This window comes from Lepisosteus oculatus, chromosome 4, assembly GCF_040954835.1.
Source record: "Lepisosteus oculatus isolate fLepOcu1 chromosome 4, fLepOcu1.hap2, whole genome shotgun sequence".
NCBI classification, from domain to species: Eukaryota; Metazoa; Chordata; class Actinopteri; order Semionotiformes; family Lepisosteidae; genus Lepisosteus; species Lepisosteus oculatus.
Window position 1 is genome coordinate 32,392,333 of NC_090699.1, and position 16,459 is coordinate 32,408,791.

The following is a 16,459-nucleotide window of genomic DNA, read 5'->3' on the forward strand; positions in this document are numbered from 1 at the left end:
AAATAGTGTTCAAAATTACAAAATTAAATTGCGTTCATGTCTCTTGCCTTATGGGTGACATTACGTATATGATTCAATATCATTTCGTGTTGCTTTTAATATGGGAGATTTTGAACAATAAGTCCTTTATAGAAAATTCCGAGCTCTGATACTCTGTCCCTGAGTGGACAGTTATGTCGTGAAACACAATAACTTAAAAGCTAACATAATCTTAAAGGGTGTGATAATGTGCATTTCATTATTCACGTCTCTACGTAAACATCATATACATGTATGTTCATACCCACACAACGACACCTCCTGTGAATTGTGTACAGTTATAGACAGTTACTCTGCCAATAGGCAAACTTTATTTTAGAATTATAAAGGCAGAAAATACCTTCAAGTGCTACACGTATACGCAATGTTATTTAGTAAAATTGAGTGACTGATGAATGGATAATAGATTCTTAACTACCAACAAACAAACAGCAGCAAACACTGTGTGGATCTAATCAGCCTCTTCCCAGCGCTCCGGCCAATAGAAACACAGGAGTCTTCACCCCCAAATTAATCCCAAAACGGTCGGAGAACTAGAAAACGCGGAGAGAGAAAAAAAATTGGAAACAAAGTGGTATTAAAACATCAGAATAAGCGGTACCGGGGTTCGTCTCAAAATAAAAATAAAAATTAAAAAGGCTGAAACAAGTTAGACAACGCGCAAAACAACTGTAAAAATGATAACACGCTGTGCTATGTGATATACAAACCCCAAGAAATGCCAAGCATAACAAGTTCCTTAAGTAAATATAAATCTACCTTCCTTTTCTTTTGACCAGCTGTTTTCATAAGACATAAAATACCTTTTGGAGCATCATGTACATTTTTAAATCCATATAAGCATCCTCTTCTTAAATGATCGCTCATTTAAACCTTTACCTTTAAAAGATTAAAAATAGAAACTGGATTATAGCATACCCTCATTAATGTATATGCACTTAAACTTGATGAAATCGCTCCTGGTTTTCTACTGGCTCTGCCGTGTATGTAAATTGCTGTAGGTCTGGTTCTGAACGAATCCATTCCGTTTTCCTTGAATCCGCCTCTCCGTGCTCAGTGTTCCTTTTGACGCACTTAGTCAAGAGTCTTCCCTCAACCTTAAGGCGAGTAATAGCGACCAATCATCAAGCCATTACAGGCTTCAGAGGAAGCTGTTTATGTGATTCCAGCACTAATTAGGCTCATGAACTAACAAATCGTTTGCACAACTGGAGAAGAACTGATCACATCCATGGATTGTCTGTGGACTAGTCGACCACCTTTCTGAAGACTTTTACCCTTCTACCTGCTTTCTGTTGCTTTCCTTACTTAATCACAGCAGAAACTTTCATCTTGCGTGGAGTATTTTTAACGAGATTGCCTGTTTTTGAGACTTGCGCTGGGGGATCTTTAGACTGGTAAACCATGTTTCAACCAACACCGAAGAGGTGTTTTACGATAGAATCGTTGGTAGCGAAGGATAATCCACTGCCGGCTTCGAGATCCGAGGAGCCCATCAGACCAGCAGCCCTCAGCTATGCAAATTCAACCCAGATGAACCCGTTTTTGAACGGCTTCCATTCCAGCGGCAGGGGCGTCTACTCTAATCCGGACTTGGTGTTCGCTGAGGCGGTTTCACATCCTCCAAACTCCGCAGTCCCGGTTCATCCCGTGCCCCCTCCGCACGCTCTGGCTGCTCACCCCCTTTCTTCCTCTCACAGCCCTCACCCACTTTTTGCCAGTCAGCAAAGGGACCCCTCAACTTTCTATCCGTGGCTAATACATAGATATAGATATCTGGGGCATAGATTTCAAGGTAGGACTGTGTTTATTCTGTTATCTTTTCAATATAGCTTTAACGTATCAAGTATATGTGGACAAGAATGTGATATGACTGTGTTTGAACGCGTGCCATGAAAGATTTAAACTTCAAACATTAAAAGAAATTATATTTTAGGCCAAAAGAAGTCTTAATTTACGTTGTACATATATAATTAACATTTCATGAAAACATTTTCACCAGGCCTTTTTTGAAAGTCGAGAAAAAAAATACTAAAAACTATTGTGTTTTTTTCTGGTTATTTTAAGTGCTAATTATATTTTTAAGAAAGGACAAGGAATGTGATCTGGGGAAAATTGTATTGTAGGTAGTCCTAAACTTTAGATTCCAAGTTCATTTTAACTTATTAAGTTCATTAGTGTGGGGAAGTGTAAGGTTCTGTGTCTTTATTGCGAAATACATCTTGTGGCATGTACTGTTAGTAGGGCCGCATACATTAAGTAGTGGGTTTAACTCCCATTTTCATCTAGACTCTATTTTAGGATTTAAATTTATTTGAAGTCGGTTTTATTATATATGAAAGAACCTCGAACAGAAAGGCCGCAGATATTCTCAAATATTTAAAAGAAAATATCCCTTTGAATTTCCTGTAATCGTATTGATGTATATACTATGTTTTTGGTTTGTAAAGTAGAAACATTATTCGTTTGAAGATCATCTACAAGACGACAATGGTAATAGAAAATCTATAAAACGAAAGTTTACATTTCTGTTCCATTTAAAATAGATTCGATTTACTTTTAATTAAAAGCTCAGAATGATCCATGCAAATATTATTAATACAAGTGGTGTTTTTAACTAGATGTTAATATTCTTATAAGTGTTTCAGTTTTTTTGGGTAGCGTTTTTTTCCCTTCCGACTGAAATTGTAGTCTTTATTGTAATTCAAAAGTAATAATAATTAGTTTAATAATGAAACGTTAGATCTGCACAGTTATAACATTCTTTGCGCTTACTCTTGCTTTTTTGAAGTTCATGCGTTCAGGCTAATCGGATGTCAAATATTATCTTATGAAATACATCAATTTAACACTTTGAAGTAAAGTGTAACAAAACTATTTAAGTTAACGCTGACACTTGAATTGTAAAGCACACCTGAGCTTAAGTCTAAAATATTTCAGAACCTACTCATCTACACCAGTACCATCACTGTCATAATAGCACCAATAATAATGCAAACCTTGTGTTACTTGTATAAATTTACTACGGCCCTTGCAGACATCTTTGAAATGTTCTATTATTTTTATAAACGGGTATGCGTGTTCAAAACGAGACCAACCCTTCGTTTTACTTCTATACGTATTTGTAGCAAACTCCCTTGGTGAAAGTAAAAGGTACAGACCAACCTTGTAAATTCGTTGTGCGCTTTTGAGTTCAGTTTGGCACTGTTAATGAAGGTAAGCGCACCTCAGCTGTCACTCCAAAGATATATATATATGCCATATTATGTATGAACACAAGTCGCTGGCACGTTGAGTGGCTAAATGTATATTTAGACTAACAACTTAAAAAAAATGAACAAATGTACACAGATAATTTTAATTTTAAATGTTTTAAGTCCAATTATTAAAATTCACATTTTCCAAATGCAGGGTTCTACCGATCAAAAACAACATTTCATCGATTGGATATGAAATACCACCGTTGATTAGCGGAAAATAATATATATAAGAACTGCGGCGGTGGTGACGTTTACCAAGGGGAAAAAGCTGGTTATTTTTAATTAACCTTTTGTGTGCATACGTGTGCGCGCATTTCTTAATGCAGTCGATTTTAGTCTTTGTTTTGTGAATCGGGAAATAAAAGAGGCTGTAAGTCAAAGACAGTGTAATCACAGGCTATCACTTAAAAGTGGAATTGAATGTTGTCAGTCTGAAAGAAAAGGAAACCTAATTGCTATCTTTCTTGTTGCTACACAGGGAACGAAACAAGCCCGGAAAGCTTCCTTTTACATAATGCACTGGCCAGAAAACCCAAACGGATTCGGACAGCGTTCTCTCCTTCTCAGCTACTGCGGCTGGAGCACGCTTTTGAAAAAAATCACTATGTTGTCGGTGCAGAAAGAAAACAACTTGCACACAGCCTTAGTCTCACAGAAACTCAGGTAAGAAAATATTTCGCGGAGCGCAAAAACGAAACGTATATATACAGGTATACCCTCCCTAACGGTATACTAAAATGTTTTTGATACACAAATGTTGATTAAGTCGAAAGAGAAAATTGTCTCGCGGCTTTTACAGAATACCTTAAAGAAGACCTGATTCACAATATTAGAATAGTAGATATTGCAAGTGTACACAACCAATTTCTTGATGGTTTTTGGTTTGTTTTCTTTGTATGATGCACTCTACAGATTTAGGCTGTTGAAAGATTACTTCATTGAAAAGCTGTGGACAGGCCGCGGAATTGCCGCAAAGAGACCTCGTCTCTTCTGCGCAGTCGAGTTTAAATTCGAAATTTCAGTGCCGATCTAGAATGCACAAAATATAATTTTTAAATTTTAATTAAAAAGCTAATGTTGCGATTCGATTTAAAGGAAAAATAAAAAATATTTATATTTTGTGTAACTATAACATAAAATCTAGATTTTAGAAAACAAAACTTTAATACACAACCTATTAAATATGTCCTTGATCACGTTATTATTATTATTATTGTTATTAGTATTATTAAATATTTCGTTATTCGTTGAGTGAAATTGTCAGTCCCTAATCAGACAAAGATAGAGAGATCCGGGTCAGTTGATTCATATTTTTATGAGTTTTTACATGTCAGAGACAGAAGTTTCTATTGATGAGTGACCCGTCTGTAATCTTCTCTCTCGTATGATCTTTCTGTTGTTTTTTATTTTATTTTGCACGGGATTATGTTGTAACCCCCTTTTTTGGGGCAAACCTGGTTTTGATGTCATTGTTTTTGAAAGGGTCTTTGAGGCAAAAAAAGGTTGTGTCGGTTTTCTAGGAGATATTTTAAAGCAGGGAGCGGTCGGAATTAATTTCCCCCCGGCGAGCTGTATTTAAGGTGGTCTTTGTGCTGGTTGGTTGTAGACCGGTCGGGGTCTTTTGTCCCAGTGTCAGCCCTAGCTCTTTTACAAACGAGGTCCTTTTGGAAATCAGTCTAGAGAAATGAACTGGCATCCCCTTCAATTAGGAGTGTGAAAGCAAATTAAACGTACCTTTATTCTAGACCAGCCTCTCAGATCACAGACTTTTGTATAATATGAATAATGTTTTAAAATTAGATAAGCGAATTCCAATAAGAAATATGCCAAACCCTTTTTATTTTGTACTTTCTTTGGACAACCTATAAGATTTTAACATCCTTTAAAGTATTCTTACTTGTGGTACAAAATATAAAATATTGCCGATTTTAATTGCCCTGGCGCGTGCGTTTCTATTTACATTTGATATATAACGTGGAACGTAATGGGTTTTAATCATCAAAAGGATACAACCTTAATTTGGAATTCAACCTGCTAAAGGTAGATCAGGTGAGCCCACTACCTGACACAGAAGTAAGGTTATGTATTTAATGCACTCGCTGAGTACATTACAATGGACAGATTATACGTGGTGGTCTCTGTGGAGTTAGTACAGGTGAACCAGAAACAAACGTTTCGTTTGAGCTGTTTGTGTTTCTGTTTATTGCTTTCGTATTCTAGATGCTTTAACTCCAGTGTTTTTTTTCTGAAAACTAATCCACCATTTTGTGATAAGTATCATTGACTTCTCAAATGGGAAAACGGTCTTCTAGAGAGAGGAAGCAATGGTGAACAATAGTTTTAAAGCTCAGAAGCGAATGTGCTAATGTTAGTAAACGAGACAAAATCGATCACGCAGTTTCACAACCAGCGCCCTCTCCAACACACGTGTCTGTGTTTTTGTATGTTAGGGGAGGGGAGCTAAGTAATAAATATCCTGCTATTAAACACAAATACAAAACATTCGCAGTGCTTTTCACGGTACGCTAATAGCATTCTCAATCTGCAGTCGTGGACAAGCGTTGCACCCGAACACTTTAGATTAATTTAGCCTTTTTCAATGTCCTTAACACCGATACAGTTCACACTGAAATGTCAATGTGTTGTTGTTTTTTTCCTCTCTCATCAGGTAAAAGTGTGGTTTCAGAACAGAAGAACGAAATTTAAACGACAGAAATTGGAAGAGGAAGGCTCAGATTCCCAACAGAAAAAGAAGGGGACCCATCACATCAATCGGTGGAGGCTTGCGACCAAGCAGTCGAGCCCCGAGGAAATTGACGTCACTTCGGACGATTAAAGACTGGTTATCAGAACCTGGGGACAGCGGCGTGAAGGATAACACGAGCAAGAGTGCTGTGTTGCAGAATTAAAGGGTAAAGACTACCATCAAAAATACTATTCTTTGGGAAACGGCAGCTGAGGGTGAGAGAGGTCCAAACTGTGGCACTGCTGGCAGAACCCTGGCATGGAACTGTCAATCAAATTCAAAGCACCAAGGCGAGATGATTGACAGGTATTACATTTTACGCAGTCCACTTAAACACCAAGCCCCCCATACCACCACCAAACACCACCTACAAAACTCCAGTTCACATCGGACATTTGCACTTCTGAGATTTTTTTTATTCTAAACTAAAGATGAACGCTTCACACAGAAACCAAAACTCACACCTGTTTTTGTAAACTAAACTTGAATTGCATGGTAGCCGAAAGATTTTTTTTAATTTCTTTTTTAAAGGAGGTTGTTTTAAAATTTAATTTTATGTTCAAAAGAGACGTTATGTGTGCTTCTTCCTTTTTTACAACAGTGTGCAGTCTATGAATTACTTCTCGTGTCAAAGTGATTGTGAAAGCAATATGAAGTAGCAGTGCTGCGTTATAGTGTTTTTTAAAATAAAACTTTTTGAAAGTTTACTATAATACACCAGAAATCGAGTCCTATAAATTAAAGTATTCAGGACATTCCCCTTTAACCTAAAGCTTTACCATGTCTCCGTAACCTTGGTGCGACATTGTTCTTGGCAGGATTTGCCCCTCTATAAGTTGCCACGAAGGACTAAATGTAATTTTTGACGGCCATACGGGCAGCAAGATCTCAAGCACTGAGCGTATTCCATGTATAGAGGTACTAAAAGTTAACGATGTTTCTGTTAAGTCCTCTTTTACCAGAATGTAAATATTTTTGTGTTTTGTGTTAAGTTTGCTACAATTTTAACACAAAGTATACTTCCAAGAAGTATGTCATTGTCAATATTTTGTCAATAAAGTTTTATCAATATGCTGCTCAGAGTAAGATTATGGATTTTTTATTCCAGATTAGAGGTTTATTTTTTTATTTTTTTAGAATGAAGTTGATCGAGAGACAAGGCTTTATGTTTAACATTTCTTTTAGAAAAGCAAATATTACATGCAATTCGGAATAATTCCTGTGGGCATTTGAGGAAAGCTTCAGAAATGAACAGATATCCACTGATTCTTTCTATTTTTTGAATCTACAATTTAGGTAGCGCAGACACGACTGCATTTATTCCCTTTTATCCTCCATGTTATTTGATAATAGCCATTAGTGCAGTTAATTATAAGTAAATGTGGATTAAAGTAGTTTTCTCGCGGCAATGGAGTTTATCATCAGATTATTTTGAGATATTTGTGTGCTTTTTTCAACGCAGGGATTATACATCAGAGTGAAAATAAATGGCGGTTAAACAGAAATGGTAAAAAATGTAACGTTTCAAGAATGCTGTTACCAGTTCTCGAGTATAAAAAGCTCCGTTTTCTGGGGCAAGTGGTTGTTTTTTCATGCTTCATTTGCTTCTTATCCTGATAGACGGCATTAATCAGTTTTATTTCCATTGATAGAGGAGCAACGTCTGCTCTGTTCAAGCTACAAAGAGTCCTGCGAGCTTTTGTGAAAGTGCAAATCAGTTTAGGCAATTATCATACGAGTAATATGAGGGGGAAAGGGGATGCATTGCCCAGTGGTTCGCTTTAATCTCTTAATCCATGGATCCAGGGGGGCTTGGTTGGACATAATTTAGGACAATCTGACTACCCCTTACGATGTGATAAGGGAAGGTTACAATGTGCAGCAAAAATAGAAGCTTTGTTTGAAGTCGTGTATTTGACTGCGTTGATTGGGATATGCATGCACGCGCTGGTTCTTCAATTTAACATTTTAACATTATTTGTAAATAGATTTTTTTAAAAATGTAATCGCGAATCAATTAGATTCATAGAACAGAATGAATTCGCCATCATACTTGTATTTCACTGTCAAATGCAAAGTGTTGCGTTATAAACAAAACATGCATTCTTCCCCTAGTTAACAATTTAACTATTTAAAATTTATTAAAGCATCCTACACATAGCGCAGGAGGAGGTCTCTGACGAGTTGAAAACACAATGCGCAATCCAGACACACACACTAGCAACATGGTGCACAGGTTCAAAAAGTACTCATCTTAATAAAAATAGGGAGGACATTCCCTATTTTGGGGAAGTTGCTGTAATACTTACAATCCACGTTGACTGCACTGATCCAAGCCACGAACTTCACAACGATTTCGTTTCTTATAAAGTATATAACTTCTATCTTGCAAGTATACCTTAAAAGATACTAGGGAATAAATCACGCACCACGTAATAATACTTATACCCCAGACGCAAAAGAACACTGAAACAAAGGAAACCTAACAACTGGTATTTACAGCAGCCTATTATCTAACGTCGAAATTCGATGAAACTACAATTTCTGTTTTTTGACGTTTTTCCTGCAAAAGACAAAGCATGCAAAGGAGCAAAGTGCTCTAAGCATTTGCGTTTAGAGCACAGTCAACAGTACAACAGCTATCAAGCATGTGGCAGTCTCTGTGCAGACTATACATGCAAATTGTACACGTGTGTATACATATTTACATTATTGTAAAAAAATAAGTGCCATGGTTATAATATTCCCTCAGTTGAACGTTACCTAAAGATACCAAATCAAATCCAACTTAAATATTTTTTCAGTAGCAAAGTATTGTTTTTCAATTTTATTAAGATGCTTTTTTCTTTGCTTTTGGTTTTTCTTTCGTACATGAGCTAAACATACAACCATGAGGGAAATTTTAAAGCGGTCTGTGCGCTATAACGGCAATAAAAATCTTCAGAGAATACCATTAGCTTTGAAAACCCCCTAAAAGCTTTATTACAAACCCAGCTTTGAAATAGGGGGATTAGGAGGCTGAAAGGGTCCCACAATAGTTAGAAGAAAAGGTTTCATGCTAATGAGGTTAATGCCCTTTGTATCTCAGGACTCCACAACTTCATTACTCCTATCTCGGGCTACACCAAGCAGCTCAGAGCGCTGCAATCCACTCTAGCTTTTCCCTTCTCTGCCTAAAGAAGGATTTGATAGCGGCTCTGTTCAAACTAGATAATTATATCTTTTCAAGTTGGAATTAAGATAAAGAAAGTGCAGCAAAGGCGGCGAGCCTTGATCCACTGCAAACAAATTTGGCGCACTTTCTCCCCTCTCTCTTCCTCAATAGACGGGACAGCCCCCTCATTAGCGTTTCGTTTAGTTTATTAATTTTTTTCTTCTTCATTTGGATGCGTCTATATCCTGTTTTGCATCTTATGTATTTAATTGGCTACAACAATAAAAGGCATATTTTTCTTTGTCTTCAACTGAAATATTCTAGTGTGATGTTCTGTGTGACTGTACACCACACCCTCCATTGAACAGTTTTTATTTTATTTGCCTACCTAAATTCTCCTTGGGTACTTTGAAAGCAAAACATTTAGTAGCATATTTCTGGGCTGATTAATTGCTTTCAATCTATTTTGCGTTTGATATGACTATTTGACACGTAGTAGTAACAAAAAATCTGTATTTTAATTCCTTTGATATTTCAATGCTAAAAGTAACACAACGGGACTTACAGCTCGCTGCGCAGTGTACAGTGCGTGAGTCCTGTCTGCTACCCATGTCCAAGAGTACTCCGGTACTTTCAAAATTAAATTATAAGCTATAAAACTATATTTCAGATAAACTGACACATTGATTTTGACATGTGTTATCTCTGTTATAAGGCAATGTAGTAGCAAAGATTCACAATCCGTTTACCCATATCGCACCCCCCCAAAAAAAAAATCGAACAAGAATCGTGTGTATAGTTGCACTTTTATTGCGGGGTTCCTTATACGCTTATCCGTGGTAGAAACCTAGGCAACGTTTTTCAAAACTTCTACTCTTCTGTAAAACTGTTGTTGCTGCATTCGTGCAGTATTCAAAAAGCAACAGTGCACATTGTTGTTTAAATAACGCAATATACTGCCAAACAAGAACAATTGTTTGAACAACAATATGATACAACATATTTTTAATACTTCTGTCCCAAAATAGACATTTGTTAACAAAACACATTGTTGTGATATTTGTTGATTCCACTGTTCCCAGTACGAACACAAATGTTTATGAGTGGTTGCTGTTTGAAACTAGGTTTTAGTTACAGAGAACGGATTCGTTGCAATCTGTTTGAAATACGTGATGATGTACCTGAATATGAAAGCGTATTTATAATCCACAGAAAGCAGTTGGAATGAATTTACGGTTCAGCAAGTTGATGCGAAGTCTTCGGAATTCTGCCGCACAAACGTGGACCAGGGAATTAGAAGAAAACCTGGACCCGTGTAAAGCGTCTCTGTCAGATCGTTTTCATAGATCGATTTTCTGTAGATAGGTAAGCTGAATGTACCAGTGCCCTCTCATTTCCTATACCCTTTACTTACTTTATCAGAGTTTAGTAATGACTTAGACCTCATCTATCAATTGATTGACTTCTCCAAACAATCCCGCTGTGCGTTGGAAATGGGCGTATTGAGAACCCAGTGACCCGAGATCTAACCCTGCTCTGCGCGATACCTTGTCCTGGCGGGACATTCTTAATAGCTAAAACGGTTTAACTCTGTCACGCTTACAGACTGGGAAACTATTAATCGTCTAGCCTCTCCGTTAATTGTTCTCTTTGAAATAACCACAAAAGTGAGGCGTGTCGTTCTGAACACTACAAACAAAAGCTAATTTGAACATTTCGAATCTGACCAGGTGGGAGAAATCTCTAGTATCTTTATTGAGAAGGATAAATTAATATCTGAGATTTCAATGTTTAAACCCTTCAAGTATTCACTAAGACAACCCGAACTTTTACAAAGTTGAAAGTAAAACATTAGCGCCGGTTTAAAAAATCAGCAACATGGTATTTGAAAGCGCATAACAAGACATTTCCCCTAATTTCATATTTTTGTCTTTTGTTAAATACCCCTTCATATAATATATATATATAATCTTATATTAAGATTATATCTAAGAAGATTAATTGATCCTGCGATTCAAATATTCTGTAATGAAAGCCATGTAATATTTCGGATGTAGACCTCTTGCGGATAGAGAAATATACTGTACATACCACTGACAACAATATCCGTGTTTATTAGATAACCATTACAGAATGTTATTAGGGTCAGTAACCTAAGCGAGAACAAAACATCATTTTCTCCTAGTTCTCCTCTTCCTGAAAGTTTTCTTTCTTGTCTTTCACGACTGCTTCCTTAAGTCTTTGATCTTAGAGCGTGCCCAAACGTTTCCCTTTCTCCAATACACAGCGCTAACGGCATCCTCTACATCACCCCCACAGCACGTAGACTACCGGCTCCCACCCAGTCCACGCTTTTTGAGCTAATATTTATAGCTTAGATCTCCGGTCCTGCTGGCGGAACCTGACGTCAAGAAAAAAACTTGATCTAGCCCGTTTCACCAATTGCTTCTGAAACTGATCCTTGAAATGAGAGAACAAACTCTACACAATTCCCATGGCCTTGACATAAGGTACAGCGATAAATATACACCGCTAATGAGCAATTACCATATAATCACCCTCCAATTAGCTCGCATAATGATGAATTAAACATTCTAGTATCTTGGATTGAGTTTCTCACTTTGTGTATTATTTACGAAGGGGAAGCCTTTTTGAAACCCCCCAAAATATTCAATGAGACAGTTATTCTCGAGAAGACCTTATTTATGTGTTTGTTTTTCTAATCAAATAGATCATAACGGGTAGCTGACCAATAAAATGAAGATATATTTAATGGTAGTATTTTATATACAGTATAACAAATTATTATTAAATGTGGCAAATTGCTGATGCTTTTCTTTGCAACCTTTACTTTAGAAAGGGACTACAGAGTCTATCATTGTTTTACCAGATTAAAAAAAAATACTTAAAAAGCATGACTTTGAAATTTGCTTTGGTAGTTAACTATCTAACTATAGTGTTATGTGGAATTCCAAACAGGACAGCTTATTCACACCAAATAGCCTACACTACAGTTAATTTGGTACATTCTTTGCCCGGGCAGAGGCAAGAATTGCTCTGATAATGATAGGCATGTCTGAAGTAAAATGGCAACATTTATTATTACCGTACTCAGACCTGCAGCTTAGTAATACATATAATATAATGTTCAATATTTTAAAAGAAACGCTTGATTAAAGCATGTCAGTGTTGCTGAATTTATTGAAGTAAACGATACGCGCGATTCAAAGATGTGAAATGCGAAACAGGGAGACTACTGGTCTAGACTGTTGGGGGTTATAAGCGCATATAGTTGAATAATTAAAGACCATAACCTTTTTTACTAATTAATGCAGAAATCCCCCCCCCCCTCCCCTTTCGTTTTATGATTGGACCCTTGCACTCAAGGTAGTTGAGAGCTTTTTTTTTGTAAGTCACCCTTTGTATTTTCCTCTGACAATTGGTTTGGCTGCTTTTAAACCGACATTTACCAAATACCATATCCTTTGAACTGCGTAAAGTAATAAACCTGCGGTGATAATGGATGTATAATAATAATAATAATAATAATAATAATAATAATAATAATAATAATAATAATAATGCGGATTAATTAGTTATTTATGAGATTTTGCATTAGCAAGCAGACATTTTTCAAGCGAGTGATGTTATGCCCTCTGCTTTACAGGCTTCAGCACTATGAATTACGCTGGAATTCTGGGCAAAACAGGCTCTGTCTTTCATATTAAAGAGTCCGGGGAACGGAAATGTATTTAATCACCTACCCGTTCCCTTCACATTTATCACATGTAGCATTGTTAAATACAATGAATAAGAAAAAAAACAACCTACTTTAGGACTACTGTTCTTTTTAATGGCTAAAAATGTGTTTTGTATGTTTTTCACAGCTTGGTAGTAATACAGTCTACCGTTAACTATATTCATTGTCTAATGTTAAAACATATTCCATATGTTGTTTCATTTACGTTACATGCTGAATGTGCTTCTTTTATTTTTCACTGTTATGCAACAGAAAATATTAATTTTATTGCATGCATTCTTACTGTAGTTATCTCAGCACAAGCTTAAACGAGGACACGAGGCCATAAAACTTCAGAGATACAAGGCAATGCCTTCTAGTAGTTCAATCTGGAAAAAAAAACTTATTAGGAAAATACTCCATTCACTCTTTCTTAAGAAAGCAATAAATCCACATTTTATGCGTACGTAGTCAAAGAAATATGTTAGTTAAAAAAATAAACGATTAATCTGAAGTCCAAACTGCCTAAATTGAATGTCTGCTTCTACGTCTTGAAGAAATCCTAAAATTCAAGATAATTAGGTTTGATACATTATATCATTTGGTAATTGCGATTCGCACTTAATCCGCTGTCCAATCCAAAAATCCTGCGCTCAAAGCGGCCTTGAAACACTAGGCCGAATCTGGAGGTTAGTTACCGGGCGGCTACAGACAAAGCGTCTTGGAAATCGTGGATCTTAATTTTATATGCCTTGGTGAGATCGATACATAAACACATGACTAATAGTTTAATCTAATTTCTATTAGTTTAAGACATATTTTGGCATACTGAATAGCGCTAATAGACATAACTTGGAAGTGCATGAATCTTTATCAACATCATCATCATCGTCGTCATAATTCGAAATTATTTCGTACTATAATGAATTATGAAACATTCATATCATTTTCCCACTAATTATAAACTCCGAATCCCTAACCTAATATCTAGGATCAAAGCTTTACGGATGAATTATTATACACAGGGCTGAAATTGCTTTGTTCAACTCAGCGCCTTGTGACTCCTTTAAGCGGAGAAAAGGCGAACGCTCATTAAATGACACCGCGATGAATTTTGTGGAAGTTATAATAATAACTCTGAATTCAAGTTTATACTGATAGGTCTATAAAATAGATTGTACTTATTTAATATGAAATACTTTTTTCCCCTCTATTGAATCGACTACTTCCTTCTTCCCTATGTAACATCAATGAAGGCTCGCCAAAGGTACATACAGTATGTAGAGAGTGCCTAAGAAGGGTTAGAGGTCTTATGGTTTTGCCCGAGTGTAAATTATGGATCGGATGACGGAACTGCAAGTGGACACTCGACAGAGTTTTCTGACAAGCAGTGACGTACTTCTCTGTGACCAGCCGTAACTGATAATCTTACATTCAGAATAAGTTGCAATCTTGATTGAAGTCGAACCATTAAGGTCAGCACTGTCATTGGAAAACATTTGTTATTAATAATGATGATAAATCAGTTGAAAATATCATCACTTAAAGCATAAAAGCGTCCCGTGTTTAAATAGATTTAATTTTAGGATATTTTCACCTCTGTACAGTTCACGTTTTTTAATTAAAATATGACAAAAGATGTACTGTAACAAACGTAACAAAAATGTTTGTTTGATAGTGGACAATATTTACACCTTTTCACAACGTTGCTTTATGAAAAATGCCCAGTAGATTTTACAGTTGGCTTGTAAATGTATATTTTAGTTAATGGGAAAAGTTATAGACACGTACTGTTTTTTTTTCATGACGTTCTTTGCGAAACATCATAAAACAAATCTCACGAAATCAGAACTGTGAGCAACCTACATATAATAAAGACATCTGATGACGACACCTGATAAAGGTCAGTAGGCAGGAAACATTATACGGTCAGAGGTCTAATGCAGCCAATTTTCTGTTGTATATTCGTGTTAAACCGTCCCGTATGTCTAAGGTTTATAAAAAAGATGATTCAGTCAGTGTAAGATTAAGGTGTCTCTCAGAAAAGAGATGGACAGTAGGCCACCAAACTAACAGCTGTTTTTGACATATGAAGTACAGTATTTTACATAGCAAGATAATTATGTTTATGAAGTAAGATAACTAGCGTCAAGTAATGTAAAACAGATCAAATGGTGCAAGGTGTGATTTCTGAAACCTTGCAATCTTATGATTGATGGTGTCTGTTAGGAAATGAAAACGGAATGGAAAACAGCCGTAAATCAGACTTATGACGAGAATAGAATTAATTAAAATAAGCATTTGAAAAGCCTAATTAAAAAAGAAAGCGTTTAGAAGTCAGTCTCTGCGAAAAAGAGGAAACTAAAAAATACCTAAATCACGGGCAGAAAGAAACACAGGTAGTTTTAGTATCATTCGGGCATGAAACGTGAACGTGACATTGCCTAACCTTAAACAGGCCTTTGCGCCCCCGCAGTTTTCCTTAATAGGATGACATACAATCAAACACGTCACAAACCGATTGGCAACCCTGCATTTCAATTCAGTTTGTAGTTGTTTACTCCAACTGCTTCGGCTTATAACAGCAACAATTGTCATACTAGGACAGACTTTGGCTAAGGGGCGGCAGGGTTACTGCGTCAGTGCAAACTGAAGGACGGAACATTGATACCTTTCTAGAGTATTTTGCTTAATGATTTTATGACAGAAGCTTCTTAAAATGAAACAGCGCAATTTGATGGATTTCAAGAGAAATAAAAGGGGATAGACATGATCCTACATATTTGTTTAATGTGTGTGACGTGGCATGTTAAAACAACACACGTGACCTAGTTAATTACTGTATTAAAACGAATCCCTTCAAATCAGTGGTTTATAGTAGTGGGGGCAGTTTTGTTCGCAATAAAATCTTTCTTCTAGCATATGTTTAATTACTGTACTTCAAATACCCTTGCATACGCTTGGCTTACTAAATACTGTCTTCTTTTAAAGTTCTTCTACAAAGTGGTTATATGAAACAGCAGCAGCCATAAAGCGAGGAAACAATATAACTATACAAGTAGACCTTAGTGTTTTGTGTAATTGCTGGTCTTAGACACACATGCATATCTTCACATCTTGAGAACTAGATTTATATGGGATGGCAACAACAATTCCGTATCCTTTTTAAACTGTTTCCTTTCAAAATGTAATGTAGAACTTCACGTTAGCAGGGAATATCATTGTGTATTCTTTGGTAGAACATTTAAAATCACTACCATAAATAAGTGCGGCGTATTCCAATTATGGAGACAGAAGCGCTAGTGTGCTTCTGACGTTGGGATCGCTCACGCCTACTCCAGGCACAGGTAAAAGACAAACGCTTTTAGCACCTGCAAATTGACACGTCTATTGACCTCTGCCTGTTTTGACTACAACAGGAAGAGCTGTACTCAGGAGAGTGCGCCTGCAGCTCAATAGGAGATACAACAATAAAACAATGAAATGATTTGTTGCACATTATGATGATGTTTGAAGGCACA

At 36.5% G+C, this 16,459-nt stretch overlaps 1 protein-coding gene across 1 annotated transcript; it reads left to right on the forward strand.

Moving 5' to 3' along the window:
* Positions 1 to 1,110: 1,110 nt before the first annotated feature.
* On the forward strand, positions 1,111 to 7,127 carry emx2 (empty spiracles homeobox 2). Its single transcript, XM_006630459.3, has 3 exons — positions 1,111 to 1,834; positions 3,778 to 3,962; positions 5,968 to 7,127. The coding sequence occupies exons 1-3, from the start codon at positions 1,444 to 1,446 to the stop codon at positions 6,133 to 6,135; spliced, it is 744 nt and encodes a 247-aa protein (XP_006630522.1). The 5' UTR covers positions 1,111 to 1,443; the 3' UTR covers positions 6,136 to 7,127.
* Positions 7,128 to 16,459: the final 9,332 nt, after the last annotated feature.